This window comes from Frieseomelitta varia, unplaced genomic scaffold (genome assembly GCF_011392965.1).
Source record: "Frieseomelitta varia isolate USP_RPSP 00005682 unplaced genomic scaffold, Fvar_1.2 scaffold_289, whole genome shotgun sequence".
Lineage (NCBI taxonomy): Eukaryota > Metazoa > Arthropoda > Insecta > Hymenoptera > Apidae > Frieseomelitta > Frieseomelitta varia.
The window spans coordinates 1-16622 of NW_025110022.1; the positions used below are offsets into that span (position 1 = coordinate 1).

General features: G+C 33.6%; 1 protein-coding gene across 6 annotated transcripts; it reads right to left on the bottom strand.

Annotated features, from left to right (window-relative positions):
* Positions 1 to 766: 766 nt before the first annotated feature.
* On the bottom strand, positions 767 to 14215 carry LOC122529484 (unconventional myosin-IXAa-like). 6 transcript variants are annotated; one of them, XM_043655660.1, is made up of 16 exons: positions 13704 to 14215; positions 12045 to 12937; positions 11663 to 11964; positions 10958 to 11575; positions 10591 to 10889; positions 10266 to 10525; positions 9873 to 10180; positions 9452 to 9789; positions 9304 to 9364; positions 8045 to 8368; positions 5911 to 6834; positions 5753 to 5830; positions 5615 to 5652; positions 3416 to 5521; positions 2326 to 3336; positions 767 to 1992 (listed from the first exon to the last, which is right to left on the bottom strand). In XM_043655660.1, the coding sequence occupies exons 3-16, from the start codon at positions 11953 to 11955 to the stop codon at positions 1895 to 1897; spliced, it is 6756 nt and encodes a 2251-aa protein (XP_043511595.1). In that variant the 5' UTR covers positions 11956 to 11964; positions 12045 to 12937; positions 13704 to 14215; the 3' UTR covers positions 767 to 1894. The 6 variants fall into 6 exon arrangements, with proteins under 6 accessions (XP_043511595.1, XP_043511592.1, XP_043511596.1 ...); XM_043655657.1 differs by having other exon boundaries at positions 3416 to 5652; XM_043655661.1 differs by lacking the exon at positions 8045 to 8368 and adding an exon at positions 8939 to 8986 and having other exon boundaries at positions 3416 to 5652.
* Between the last annotated feature and the right edge of the window lie 2407 nt (positions 14216 to 16622).

Genomic DNA, 16622 nt, shown 5'->3' on the forward strand with positions numbered 1-16622 from the left:
AAAAAAAAAGGGGAAAAAAAAAAAAAAAAAAAAAAAAAAAAAAAAAAGAGACACTGGACGACAGGAAAACTAAAACGAAATCGTAATAAATCTCAAGTAAAAAAAAACCGTCTGCTCAGTCCGGTGCATACAAAAAAATCTTTGTATATACATAAGTACTCGTGTATGCAAAATGTTTTTCATGTATATGTGTAATGCATGTGTGTGTTTATGTATACCTATACATTAGTACGTATTCGTTCGGACGCGTTTTATGTATATAAAGGAGTCTCTCTGTATGAAAAAAAGTAGCCTAAGTAAAAACTGATACGAAAGAAAGTACATAATTGGCAGGCCCTGTGTGTGTTTATATTTTACGTATTTTTATCGACAGAGTATAGGCGTGTGTAAGCCCTCTACGGCAAATATCGACAGTAGAAATACAATCTTGGTAACGACCCTCGTAAAGTTAACAATAATAACAGATTATTACGAGATACTCATTATCGTATATATCGGGTGACTCGAGAAGTTATCGCCGCATTATATTACTAAGATAGTTCTGCTTCTTACGTGTTTCAGTTAAAGAGGAAACATCGTTACTGTGACGAGAAAAATTAGAATTGCGCAACCTGGGAAAAATATTTTTTAACGAGTAAAAGAATTTAATAATGTTGATATGCTGCAAAGTAATATCACGGGAAATTTCAAAGGATTGAAAAAAAATTTATCATTAATAATGTGCTTTTGTCAGAAGAAAGGGAGGAAAAAAAGAAAAAAATAAAAGCATCTGTAGAAAAAGTTAGTGGCTGCGCTTTTCGTAGTATTCATAGATACGGTCAACATATTGATCGAAATTGAGTAAAAATCGGCACGAACTTCTCGGATAACCTAATAATATATATACAAACTATAATTTGGTTTCCTCTTTTCCTCTTTTCACGTGATTCAAATCCCCTGCTTGAACCAGCGATTCGATAACTATCTTTTTGATAATGTATCTGATAAAAAAAAAACAAAACCTGACAAGGTGCTTTCTTTTCTCAAGCCTTCGATCAATGACACTGTCTCATTAACAAAAGAACACGAATACCTTCGCTTCTAAATCTGTGCTTGTCAAAGAAAACGGCATAAACTTGCGTATCTGTTAAGAAAAAAAGTAGTCACTATCGTGTTGATTCACGCAACAGTCTATAAAATTTGTAAAAAGAGCAAAGAACAAGAATGGATCGTTTTTTAAACGAACCGATTAAAAACTTGAAGTAGAACGAGAATTTAAATGCGACAAAACGTTCATAACAACAATCGATAATCTTCGCTTGGTTTTCCATTCTTTCTTCACACGATAACTATCATAACCCTTCACGTCGATTGTACAGAAAAATGAAACATGACATATCAAAACGAAGAGATATTCTACTATAGAATACCTAGAAATTGTAAATGTTCTGTTTCGATGGAGCTTTCTAAACATCTAGCCTGATTGACAGTCTTCAATAAGAGGAATGCATTTCAGGAGAAAAATAGTTTACAAAATGAATATTTAATACATATCACGTGAAGCCGTATGTTCGCGTAATTTGTTAATTATCCTTTAGAAACCTCTGAAAGCTTTGCGACAGAGTGGAAAAAATAATATTTATATATATATATATATATATATATATATATATATATATATATATATATACATATATAAAATGTTTGATCGAATTATCAGCTTAACTTTGCTTGGAACAAATTACTAGACCTACCTAATATCGTGTTTACTACTTATTTAAATTACTAGCGGCTTGCCGATGAGACCAGAAGTAAGACTCGTCGATTCGCTGCCGTCAGTCAACGCTTCACAACGCGTGTCATGTTGCTACACTTAACGATCATCATTCCTTGTGGCAACGTCTACAGAAGATGGTCATACCATTACCATGTCCTCATCGACACTGATGATCGTGGGAAATGCATTGTCCGCGGAACTTTGCCTCTGGATAGGTTTCTTTCTTACGAGTCCGTCTATTGACAGACATAAAACAAAAAGCATAAATTATAACCATTCGATTTAACAGAAAAGAATTTATCGTTAACTTCGATCGGTGCTGTCTGCAATTAAGTTTCAAAAAGTCATAAATCTTCAATCTTGTCCTTATCAAGTAGGAAGTAAATGAAAATAAGAAAAATAATTTGTATTATTTACAAAAAATATTAAAAATATTAAAAAGTACGTGCAACCAACTCTTTCCCTTTTCACGCGCATACGTGTCAGCAGACTAAAATGAATTTTTTTTCTCCGAACGTGTACGTGCACGATCAATGTTTCAAAGAATTAAAATTAATGAAAAAATTTACCGGCAGAAGATGGAAGAAGGTCGTCAAGAGACCCGTCGTCCAAGTCCGTTGCAGATAAAAGTAGGTCATCGTCTGAAGAAGCTCTCGTTAGGCTGGGGAGAGTTGAAGTTAGTAGGGCCTTTTCCTTTTGGATTTCTTGTATATGATCGACAAGAAGTGCCTCTTCTTCGTCACCTCGATCTCTATCTCGATCCGTAGTGCCGCCTCTAGTGGCCACACTTGGGGTTGTCGGATTTAATTCCTCTGGACTGAAGATCTTCGAAGATCGTAAACTGGATAAACGATGAGTCGCAGTGTGACAAGCGGATTCGAGTGTATTTATATCGGCTAAAGTAGCACGTACGACCCTCAGTTTCTCTTGTACGATCGTTTCGACGCAACAGGTTTGCCTGCCAACATCCTGTAAGGAATCTTGTGCAGGCAACGTCCTGTTCGTTCTCAGAATGCACGGTGCAAAAACTATTGCGAGAGCCGATGGAGACATTCGATTGTCGACCTCGTGAAGCGCTACTCTGGCTAGATGAACGATCAGACGTTCCATCAAATCGAAGTTTGGCTTCGGCAGCTTCTTCAAAATGGCGAAAAGCGTACTGATTCGATCCCGTGGATCCGTCAAGTTCGCAGCGTGCAGGAAATCATCGTAATACTCGAAGGTGAGGAGGGGTTCGGGCATATCCCGAAAGAAACTTTTCAATACTGCTGCAAGCACGTGTACTTGGTAATTCTCAAAGTCCACTTTTTCCAGATCACCTTCGTCCATTTTCAATTTTAATTCTTTCACTTTGGAACTGACACCGCTCTTTCGATATATACCTTCCGTGTAAAGACCATGCATCTCTATGGTTGTGATTAATCGGTCTACCACTATCGGTACTTTACCGTCACCACAGTCTAATTTATATAACGGTACACCGAATACCTTTCGAGAGTTCATTTCATGCAACGAAGCTTCTTTACCGCACTCTGCTGACGCTTTCATGTAACATTTCTTGTGGCACGTTAACTTACAATCTGAACACAAAAACGTAAATACGAGTAAATAAAAGTCATAGAAAGAGGCTAAAAGGGATTAAGTAAAAGATATACTTACTCTGACAAACAAGTCCCCGTTCGATGGGCCACATGAAGAATGACGTACACACTTCACACGCTGTAGGTATGTTTATGATAGTTAACTGGAACATATGATTACCATGTCGTGTTGGTTCTTCATGTTTCCGTTTCTTCTCTTTCTTACGCTTGCTTTTACTCTGTTTCTCTGGTGCTTCTGTTTTGACTAGTGTCATAAATTCATTCATGAATCCTCTAAATGCGTTTACTCCCATGGTTACGGGAAAATCTTCACTGGTATTTTCTTGCTTGCAGACGGTTTCCATTACGTGTAAAAAATTCGCAATTAGGTCAGTATATTTGATATTGCCTTCGACACCCTGCTGAATAGCAACGCTGTAAGTGATCACTAGGTCGTCTTTGAACTTACGCAAAGCGTGCCTAAATACACGATCGACTTCGCTTGGTTTTCTGCCTTCCTCTTGTCCTTCCATTATGTATATTTTTTTCGTAATAAAATCTTGCATGAGAGCTAATTCTTTTGCGTCGGATATAATCTTGTCAGTGCTATCGGAAAACGCGGATGTACCGGTTAGACTGAATTTCGGTGCCACTACTTGTTTCGAGGTATCATACGGCGTTCGTGGCGGTTTTCTGTTTTTTCGCCTGCCTGGAGTGTTCGCTAATATACATGGCATTTTAAGTACTCCACCATTCTGAATACACTTCACGTGATACAATTGTTTACAATCGATACATTTATATCCCTGCGTAACGAACGCATCCATCTTCTCATGGCAACATACGCATACATCGTCTTTGGCAAACCTTGCTACTTTTCTAAAACAATGACCGGCTAACGTGAAAAGATTGCCCTTCCATTCTAAGAGATTCATTTCAGGTGCGAGTTTTAGATCATTGGGACTCGTATCGGTTCCAGGTTTGTCTTCGCTAAGACCTGATATCTTTGTCGCTGGATCCGAATTTCTTCTTCTTAACTCTAGCGTTGTTATAGCGTTGGATCTCATGCGCTTACCAGGTTGTTGCATTTTTGATGCAGCTTCACTTTTGTTTACAGGCCAATCTGTCACCGATCTCGAAGATGTATCGTGCGGACTATCTTTCCGACTTCGTATAGCTGTTGATTTATGTAGATCACTCTCTTTAATTGTACCCAGAAACAGATTTTTCGCTTCTCCACTATTGGTTTCCGATACACTCTCGCCCATAGATCGGCACTGAACTTCTCGCGTAGGTCGATTTCTTCTGGCGCTTCTAACAGGCACGTCGGGTTCACATTTTTCCTTTGGTCTTGAATTTTTTTCCTTGGGCGAAGTTCCTTTCAACAAGAGACCTTTCAAAGCATTTCCATCATTCACAACATCTAATTTCTTAGATGTGTCTCCTTCTGAGTTTTGCCTTCTTAAGTAACTAAAATCTTTCATTTCTTTACTGTGACCGCAAGTATGATCACGTCTAATCGGTGAAGTTGGGTTGCTTTCTATCCGTTCGCTCGGTACACTATTGTCACTTAATCGACGTTGTTCTCTGACTGATGAACTTTCCATATGAACAAAACGATCACTGTCTAACTTCACGTTATAATTCGATGCTTCATTTGGTTTGTCTTGCTCGAATAAGTTATCCGTTATACTTTTATATTGGGAGACATTTGGGGAACGCGTCAATGTTGATTTTTGAGGACCAGATACTAAATAATCACTATAATTAATGGACGAAAAATCTGCTCGACGACGCCAAACGTCTGAAATTGGACTATGCGTTAGGCTTATGTTAGACTGGTAGCTTGTCATTTCGCGTGGATTTGAGAATGATGGAGCTGTATTAAAGACAGGCGGAGCACTTTGTACCGTACTTGGAATTTCTGTATCAATCTCTCCATCGCTATACCCTGTCGACGAACTGTCTGCTCGTTTATTAACAGACGATAATCGGCTTGAAGCATTTGCTAAGTTTGTATTTGCTGCAACTATCGGGGATTGATCACCACGTTTCGTTCTAGTATTCGGTACAGGTTTACTATAAGAATTGTCTTGGGACTCAGAGCTGTTAACGCTCACTTGAGATTCATAGCTTCTTAAACTAGTCAAACTTTCTAAACTGCTTTTACGCTCGTTAAATTCATCTGAAGGGAAAAAGTCCATGTTTCTTAAGATTGAGCTAGGTTCGTGCAATATTCTTGTATTTGGTATAATTTTACGCTTTGAATAAGACATACTTGTATCGATTGAACTATCTCGAAGCACACTGTCCGTTCTATAATTAATAGATATTATTATAATTAAGTAAAATAAAAATAATATATATTTTGTAATTAAGCAATGTATTGTAACTTAAAAAATTAATATTTATTTACCTCGCTGATGGAAGGCGATTCTGAGATTCCATTTTACGAGTTGTATTAAATTCCAACAATCCATTATCTGCGAGTGACCTGTAAATTAATTACGATAATAATAATATTTGCAAATATAATCTCTTGCAATTTAATCTCCTGTGAATACAAGTACTCACTCTTCATTATTCCTCAGCCTAGGATATACCTTGCTGTTATCATATATAGGTACGCCTTGATCTTGAATTTCTTTATACTCTCCGATTTTATCAACAGGAAATTTTTTTCTTTTCTTTAATTCTGCAAAATCTTTCCTAGCTTTATTACCACGAGCATAAGCTTGAAACGTAATCACACACGACTTAAGCTTTTTAAACCAATTATATTGTTTATATGCCCTCCAAGCAGCCTGGATATGAACAGCAGCTTCGATTCTAGTGCGTAAAGAATGTGCAAATCTTTGGGCAATGATCATCCTCCAAAATGATTGTATCTGCACAACTGCATTTTTCAATCTAAGGAATTTCCTTCTTTCCAAACATGCACGGAACCACTTTTGTATAGTTGTGATACTTGTAATTATTTGTTGGTGTAATTCAATGTCTAATTTAATTTTTTCTGATTCTCTAAGAAAAACTTTAGTTGTTCCAAGTTGATAATTGTCTCTATTTAAATTTAATGTTAATAGAAAATCTCTAACGTCAGACTGAGAACTTAATAAACCCTTAGGTAATAGCATTCTATACAACTGAATAAATTCTTCGTATGTTAATCTAACATTAAATCCAGCTTGTCTTATTCTGACTGTTTCTAACATTCCTGTATATCTTAGCTGTCGTTGCACCGTTTCTTCGTCGAACTCGTTTGATACCTTATTAGCATTGCTTTTAATGCATCTAATAAAGAAAGGATTTGCTTGATTTAAAGTATCCATAAGACTATGCAGACTTTGTTGAAATTGTGCAGATACTGTCATGGGCTGTTTTCTTGCTTTTCCAGGTCCTGATCCATAACTCTGTGTTCTTCCAGCAAGAGTTTTTACAGTTTGTAGATTTTTTAGACCCTTCTTACCTCGTTCTCTTGGTCGAAATGATTTATTTTTCCTGTAAAAGTATTAAATTTTAATGCATTAATATTAGAAAAATGTGTTGTAGATTCCTTTCCCTGTTTTTTAATTTACAAAATATGCATAAATTATGTTTAAATTTTAAAAGACTTAACATTTTTTTTATATGCATATTTTGATTTTTTTAATTAATTAACATGAAATGACATAAAAAACAGGAGAAGGCGAAATTACAATTCCTATAATGACACGTATGGCATTGCAAATAGTAACAATTAATTATTACAAACGTACTAAGAAATAGAAATAGCAAACATTTAGCAGAATATCATTAAAATTTACATGACTAGATTAACAAATATAGAGAAGCATATGGTATTAAGATTAATTGTATATAGAAGTGGTTATCTGCAGATTTAGAAGATTTAAAAGTAAGAAGTAAGAAATATAGTTGTTATGCTCTAAATAAATGCATGGATTAATATGAACTATTAGCTTTAATGATAAGCAATTCGCATTCTTTATCAACTTTATACGGTTTTCATTAGTACATAAATGTATATCTTATACAGAATCTGCAATTCGTTTAATTCATAAGAAAACATAATTGTGCAATTAATTATAATTAATTACTAGCAAGAAAGAGTATGTTTATAAAATCAGGATCTTGATGCTAAAATCGTTTGAACTCTATATGCTGTATCAAGCAGCATGAAATATAAATTAACCCATTCTTAATTTATACTGAAATTGAAAAGAAATAAATGTTTTAAATACTTTAGCTTTACTTTAGTTTTAAATAACATTATCGCTTTCTAGATATATCCTATTTAAGAATTAAGTGGGTCAATTTATATAATATTAACTCAAAAAGTAAGAAAACTACTATTGTGAAGTTAACATGCATTAACTATATCTAAGATTATGAACAAAGAAATCATTAAAAACTGATGAGTAAAAGACAATTGGAGATAATGATCGTGAATATTATGGTACATCAAATAGAATGATTCTGATAATCTCTAAAATATACGTGAAGACTTCCTAAAATAATGAACACTTGTGGAAAGCTGTGTATGATTGCATGGGAAGACCATTAATGTCCTATTAAAATGCTATTACCTACGCAAAGAAATCCTTCACCCAGAGGAACTATAGAGCACACACTACCTTTATTGTAGAGCAGTGAGTTTTTGTAGCTTAAATATTACAATGTATGGAATATTAAATAGATGCTGTTTACATACATGACTATTTGATTAGCGCGTTCCATGACGTTTGCTTCGTCTTTTGGAAGCACCCTCTCAAGCGGACTATGAGTATCTCGTCTGAGTTTATTATTACTATGAGGCTGGTCTTCCCTGCCCCTTATTAAGTAACCCTTCATCGTAGTTACATTTGATGGGTGTTGCGTTTGATTAATGTTTCGAGATTGTGGCCACGACAATCGGTTGTTGTTTACATTGTCGTTGTTTTCGAGTTGTATAGAAGATAATGTGGTAATGGGTATAGTTGATGGTATACAGACACTGCGCTGCTTCTGATAACTTGGACGATTATGTTTGTGCGAACTGAAAAAGTCTCTCATGCTTAGTTTTTCTTTGGTAGTTTTATGTATTGTTCAGTATCAATATTTAAGCTTTTAATTTTGCTTACTCATGATTTCAGAAAGAAAATGGTTTCATTAAAGAGAATCTTTCATGAATGATTTCGATGAAGTAATGTGAATTCTAATGATTGGCATGAATTGTATAAATAAAAAATTATTGTTGAATTGTTAATCATGCTTAAGAGTAATAGCAAATAAAGTAATATATTTTAAATAACAGGATAAAACTGTACTGCGGAAGTTATGAATATTGCACTCTAATCACATTTAATACAGAAAAAGTGCATACAGAAAACTCTAAACAATATTTTTCACACATAAAATTGGAAAAAGTTATATGGATTTACAAGTTGTTATTTATAATTTGTGACTTCTTGTGTTAAAAATCCAGTGAAATTTGTATTTTAAGCTTTGCAAGTATGTTTTCGCTATAAAGCTAAAGATAAACATTGTAAATCCATAAGACATCTTAGCACAAAAAAAGGTAATTTTTGCCAAAATGACACATACAGTGGATCAAAAGACCACTTACGCGATTCGGTTAATAGTTAGATTGACGGTCGACAACGTCACAAGATGGCTACAGGGACAAAAGACATGTGGCCAATGTAAATATAATTAATGTTTGCTTCAATTATAAACACATAGGAACTTCTTCAGCTTGATGCAAATTATCAACGTACAACGTAGATTTATATTTTGTAGGGTGAGATAATATGCAGATAAAACATATTCAAAAACAAGCGCAATAACATTGCCATTTGTTTATCACAATCATTATTATATTACTAATAAATATTGCTCTATATTATGAGTATACAAGCACTCAAATATTTTTGAGTCACCCTTTACGAGAGTAAAAATTATATAAAAGTAGATAAAAAATATTATGTATACCTTATCAAATTCTCGTTCGGTGTCCTATACCTGTTTTGTATTGATGTTTTTGTACCATCAGCTAGAATAAAAAAAAAATTCCATATTATTGTCACGGAATATTTAAGAGTAAATAAAACTACTCCATGTCATTAAAAGTATACTGTACCTCGACCATGTCTATGAGCTCGACCTGCTTCTTGAAAAGCAAAATGAGCGCGAAAAAATGCTCGAAGTATCGCCCACCTAAATACGGCAACCGGATCTGCACCCACTAATTCTCGGACAAAAGCAAGAGAAGAATTTTTCAATACACCAACAACACCATCGGGTCGCATTAAATCCAGATTTTTCTCTCTCATATTAGCAGCTTGGTACTTAACAGCTCCTGCATAATGACGTACAACGAAGGCTGCTTCGCGTCGTTGTGGTGCTTCATAAAATGGATTGTCTTTATGTACTGAATTAAATTTTTGTAGCAGTGTCTCATTCGTTGCACCCGGAAAGCTGTTATAAAAAAAATTTTAATTTAAGAAAATGCGATATATCACTTGTGTTTTCAAAGAATAAAAGTAATATTGAATACTAACTTGCATTGATCATCTAAAAGACAAAGAAGGCCATTCGGTTTCCCTTCTATTAAATTTAAACAACCTGAATTATCACTGTAGCCTATATCTGTCCACCTAATCCCCTGTTTTCTATACTCTCGTTGTTCGTATTGAAAAACATGTTGATTGAAATAGTGTTGTAATTGTTCATTAGCGTAATTTATACATAACTGTTCAAAGCTATTGCACATTTTAAAATCTTCAAAACCAAAAATATCTAATACACCTATGCTGTTGCCTTGATGATCTCTGAGGGTATCTTTTTTTGAAAGTAAAGCATGATTCACCTAACAAACAAAAACAGAATGTTAGCTTATAATTTTTGATAAGACTGATTTAGATTACTTATAATTTTTGATAAGATTATCTTACCTGAAGTACAATCCAATCAAATAGAGCTCCATATAAACATTTAGCCATAGCGTCTCTTGCCGCAATTGCTTCTGGAAGCCTGTAATTAATAACTAATGTTTCACCAGACGCTCTTGCACGTTTAGCAGTAAGTGCAGCCAAAAGGGTTTCCTGTTTCACTCTAAGAAGTTCAGATATCAATGCAACCACTTCAGGATTTTTAACTCCTACAGCTTCGTCGTGATGGTGATAAGATTTTCTCGGCTGAAACTCCACGTTTCCTGAAATAATATCGCACACAGTTAGTCTCCGTTACAAACAATTATTGAAATATCTTATTAATCACCGAGTAGAAGAACAGCTGACAGAACTGCAAACAATCGTCTTTGCTTTTCTGGTGTAAATCCAACCATTTCCATAGATTGTTTCAGTCTTGAAAATTCGTGTCGTTCATCAACATTTTCCAGTCCGTAACAGCCACTTTTGTTTAAATAATTATAACGATCACAACTTTCTAAATGTAAAAGTTGCTTTTCCTGTTCATTTGCTCCAGCCAAAAGATAATAAAATACATGATAATTTCTTTCATTTCTTCCTTGAGAAACTATTCTTGATTTTTCCAAAAGATACTTTTGTACAACCGCCCTGAAGATAATTTGATCATAGTCTCCAATAATTATAAAACTATGTAACACATTTATCTGTAAACTTACCCATGGACCATTCCATTTTCCTTATAATTCACTTGAATAAATTTACCAAAACGACTACTATTATTATTATGTGCAGTTTTTGCATTTCCAAATGCTTCCAGTACCGGACCAGCACTAAGTATTGTCTGTTCAACACCACTTCCATGGGAACCTTTCTGGCTAAGTGCTGTTAGATGATGCAGTAGAAAATTTGTTGACTCTGTTTTACCTGAACCACTCTCACCACTAATAACAATGCACTGATTTCTTTTTTCTTTAAGCATACAGTGATAAGCTGCATCGGCTATGGCAAATATATGTGGAGGTATATCTGGCCCCAACCTTCTATTTTGATAAAGTTTTACATATTTTGGATTGTAAATAGGATAAAATTTAAATGGATTTAATGCAATTAGTATGCTGCCAACATATGTATATATGTTTCCAGCTAAAAATCTAGCACGAAGGTTGTCCAATAGAGTTTGTTCATTAAGATCTGGAAGTTGACATAGATCTGGATACTCCTTGTCTCTTGGTTGATATAAGAATCTATTAAAATAGTCCTTAAGGAGTTGTGGATCCATGAGAAATCTGCTATCTGACCACAAATAATCTGGTTGTTTTTTACGCAAGTAAAACCTAAAAATAAAAAGAAATAAAAAATATTAGTTTAGTATTTCTTCTTTTAATGAAAATATATGTGTGTGTAGCATTTTAAAGAAATACCTGTAATATTCTTGCTGTGCTGCATTTTTTGGCCATAATAACATAAGTGCTACAGGACACTCGGATGGTCCAAGTCTTCTTTCTTTACATTCTTGCCCAACAGAGTTTCCTACTACCTCTGCTAATTCATAACCATTAGAAACAGATGCATCAACTAATCCAAGTCTTTCTATAATACACTCCACTATTTCAGCTGATGAAGTTTGTTTTGTAGCCTTAATTGAAAGTGCTTCATATTCTGGGCTCCATTCACCCACAAATACTTGCACTACTCCAGAACCACAACTGTCCATTTTTTAACCCTATGAAATTAGTAATATATTTAATTGTAAATTAATATCCATGTATATTGTTACTAATTTTATGCTCATTGCTATTATACCTTGTTTTATATAGGGTTAACAAATTTGTCCTCTATCATCCAGGCAAAATTTCAAATGTATTGTTTCTTTTTCTTTTTGCTTTTGTTTTTCAATTATATACAACCACTGATGCAAACGTTTAAAATAACTTTTATACATTTTGTTTAAAAATAATCACTTTTACAGCTGATTTTGTGATTTATTTACAGGTAATGTTTACATTAATTTAATTTTGTCAAATGCACTCAAAATTACCCAATATTCACAAACTAAAAGACCTTATTTATATACATATATGTCATGTCAAATCTTAATGATTTGGTTCAACAAAATAAAAATTTGTATTTTTCTTTCATTGTACTAAATAACACAGAGAAGCAGTTCTAAACTTTTCTTGAGAGTTGCATTTAAATTTATCATTTCATTCAAATTTGATCAATAGAACATACCGCAACGAACATATCATAGATTAATATATATCTTTTTTTTTTTTGTATAATAAAATAGAGTCATTAAAATTATTTTATTGTTTTTTCGTTTTAAATTTATACATTCAGTCAATTTTATAGATTCCTGTTGATTTTGTTCTTCAATAGTTAGAGTATTTTGAATTCATAAGATAATGTGTTTAATTCAAATGTCATGTATTTAGCACTGAATGTCCAGCAAAACATTTCTGACAGCCATTATATTTTATCATGACATTCACTGTACAGTTGAAAAGAGTGTAGGTGTGCTATTGTTGGCAGGCAGTAACTCAGTATCTCTACTGAGACAATAATCGAAGGTTTTCAATGTTTTGTAAACATCCTCATGCCATTTGAGTATTTTAATACACTTATTGCAAAAAATTACAGATGTATTTGCATTTGTATGTATTATAAAACTTTTGTGCGTTAAGGAAATATCTTATCTAAAAAAAAAAAAGATGTATGACACACAAATGTTTCAGACCAAGTATTTGTTACCATATAAATAATATCATTGATACATGTCTCCATTACATGAATTTACTTGAATCAAACAAAGTATTGTTATCATACTCATAATGTAAGAATATTTTACTTTCTGTTTAAGTTTTATTTATAAATATTCTATCACGTAAGACAAAATTTGTATCCGAGCTAATAATTCTAACCTTAAAATAAAAGAATGATATCTAAAATAAAAAAAAATGATATCTTAAAATCTCAACCTTCTTTTTTTTTTACTTTTTTTCTATGAATTTGTGCCAGCCGAATTTAAAAATATCCCTCTAAATCCTCTCGTCACCGTCGGTAATTTTTCAATTGGACAATATCGTAGCTGTCTCAACATAAAAAAAAAGGAACATAGAATAATACAATAAATAGTCTCGGGTGAACGGTAATCGTAACACATCGATCATTCATTGGATACACAAAGGATTGCGAAAAACGACATACGTTCTCGAGATACTGATTGCTTCGGACTTGACGGCTAACATTCGCAGGAAAACCGTCTTCCGACGCCGATTGGCGGGTCATGGACCACACCACCAATCAGCAACGATCTGTAAGTGTGAACGTCAACAGAGTAAACCGGGCTTAAAGTCATCAAGAATTTCTCGCAACAGGCATGACACTGGTTGTTATATATCATCGTAAAAGAATGTAATGAAAACATGCAAGTTTATTCGGAGAATATGCTGTTTTTGTTACCTTCTTTGCTGATAACAAGACCCTCAATGTGACATCCTTATAAATCATCAAAGCCTTTGCATTCTTGGACGTGCTATCACGAACTTAAAATTTCACTATAAACGCACTGCCGTCTATTTTCACGATATTCAATTTTCGTTTTTTTCGTTCGCTTACTTAAAATATATGCTCTTTCTTCATACGCCGTCACAGAAACGTTCTACCAAGAGAACGACGTAATACAGCTGAGGCTCTCGCGCACTCGACATACACTGTTCCTCTGTTTTCTCGCACCTAGAGAACACACGTACAATACGGGCGGATTGACACTTCAGTAAACAAGATCTTCTGTCACCGATACTCTTGCTTTAGTTCAATCGTTGCCGGTCCTACTGGAAATTACACTAATATTCGTGAGTAATCGTGTTTCTGGATTGATAATACCGATGACACGGATGATGGGCCCTTGCCCAGTTTATCGTCCTTCGTCTCCTCTCGGGATCCTGCGTCCCGATACGTCCACCATTTCGATTTTTCCGATCACGTGGTACACGACGTCCGTTTTGATTGGCTTATTTCGCGTGACCACGTGACTGCTCGCTAAAGCACAAACTTCCATTCAGAAGAAAGTTGCGTTTGGAGCTATCTGTTGATCATTTCATGAAGTACTTCATATAGTGGATTCTATATAATTCAATGGCTCTTCAACACGAAACTGACTACATATATAAAATGGCATTTCCAAAAATATTCGCTCTATAAATAAATATAACAATAATACAAGCTTATATCATCAATTTTGGAAGATTTTAATGATTTATCGTAAAGAATATAATAATAAAGTGTCAATTATTTGTACCATTAAAATCAAATCTAGAAATAAAATGATATACATATATAGGAACTTAACAAATATTATTAAATAAATTATAATTTATATTGATAACATAGCTAATATAAATAAAACATAACATATTTGAGCAAAGTTTTTTAGTGGTCAAATTACAAAAGGGGATAGGTGACCCCCTTACCACTTTCATGTCACATGCGACGTTATCGATTCTGTATATTAATGGTTTGAATTACAGACGAAATATATACCTGTGGTATAGACGAGGTATATACGAATAGACTAAACCATTGACTAAGAATAAGATAGACTGGACATTAAATGGGGCTTTGTATCTCAGGGTCTGAAATACCAACCAGGAAGAATATCACTTATGGAGTTTCGTGGCCGGGGATCTGAAATACCGACATAGTAAAAAAATCTGGTTTTTTAGCGCATTCTACGTTTAAACAACAGTGAATTGGGAAATTACATTTGGATGAAATATCATATTGATGTAAAAATTTTTTCCACTTAGTCACTTTCTTTGATTTATATTCCATCTTCTTAAACCTTTAGTGTCTATATCTCTGTATATTTTTTATAACTAATACTCTCTGTAAGTTAATGTATCTGAAATAAACTTATGTATTGGATTAGTATTATAATTTAAATAAAAAGACGAAATAAAAAGATTTGCAATGAAGACATATTACATGCGCAAAAAAATATCAGATTACTGTCAAGATATTATCTGATAATTATATTTTGTTAATTAAATTAAATTCTTATACCTTTACTCAAAATTATGAAAATAGAAAGCAAGAAACTCTAGTGATTAGATTGGAAATTAGACTGATAAGTCAAAAATTGAAAATTTATCTTTGATACAAAGATAGAAGAAGATTCGAATAAAATCACATTTTAATTTATTTTTTAACTTTTATTTATTCGTTATATAGGACAAGTTACTGTCATTGCACTAGAGTAGAATTTCCAACTTTCATTGTCAGTGTGTCAAAGCGGAAAACTGGGGACACCTGACGTCATGTTTTCCGGTACCAGACTGATCATTTCGCGCCAAATTTGCGCCTAACCACTTTCCTACTGGTTGAAGCAATCGTTTATGTATGTACTTACAGCGAAGCAGAAAGCTAAATTATTTTACAAATACACGTTCGATTATCGCGCCTTTTTTCATATAAATTTCTATATTTCGTCGTTTCTTTCATATTTACATTCACGTCTTAAAATTATATTTTCATTTATGTTCGTAGTCTAGGTTTTGAATAATGCGCGTAAAATAATTTAGCTTTCTGCGTCGCTTTCTGCGAATCGTTTTAGCCAATAGGAAAGCGGCTGGGCGCAAATTTGGCGCGAAACGATCAGTCTGGTGTCGGAAAATATGGCGCGAGGTGTCCAGTTGACAGATGTGATATTTTTCACTGCGTAGTGCTTTTATTACTATCCTGCTGTCTTCTAGACACTACTATCAGGTTCGTTTAACTTATACATTCCTTTTTAATAATTTTTTAAATGTTGTCATAACGATAGTTGAGAATTTATCAAATTGTTCATTTCTGTATTTCATACTATTGCGATATCATTAGTTTTTGGAATTGTAGTATATAGAACAATTGCGATGATAAAATGACAATGACATATCATAGATTCATTGAATTTTGTTACATTTAAGCGAAAAATTCTTATTTAAATCCTTCATCGATTTTAAAATATTTATATTTGATAATATCAGGGAATTTCCAATACAATTTTTTAATGTAGTAAATAAATAATATTTCACGTTTTTTTACAGGTTTATCAATATCCATTATTTTTCATTCTGAGGAGAAAACTTTTAGTGCTGCTTAGCCAAGAATGTAATTCTATTTAAAATTTCTATAATAAACTATTATTTATATAATTTGTTACATTATTTTTTGTTTCTTTTTAAATAGATTTTTTACACTTTGCACTTCCACCAAGGATTTCGTTCTTAAGGATTGACTTTCTTCTTGGCCTTGACAACATTCTTCTTATCTAATAGTAAGTCGCATGTATTTTTGTCCCTCCGGTCACTCAATCATGTCGTAGGATGAAAGGTCCCAATC

Coding starts and splice junctions, on each gene's coding strand:
- LOC122529484 (XM_043655657.1), bottom strand. CDS start 11,955: ATGGACAGTTGTGGTTCTGGAGTAGTGCAAGTATTTGTGGGTGAATGG. Junction 10,890..10,957: donor GAAAATGGAATGGTCCATGG/GTAAGTTTACAG, acceptor AATTATCTTCAG/GGCGGTTGTACAAAAGTATC. Junction 9,365..9,451: donor AGCTCATAGACATGGTCGAG/GTACAGTATACT, acceptor TTTTTATTCTAG/CTGATGGTACAAAAACATCA.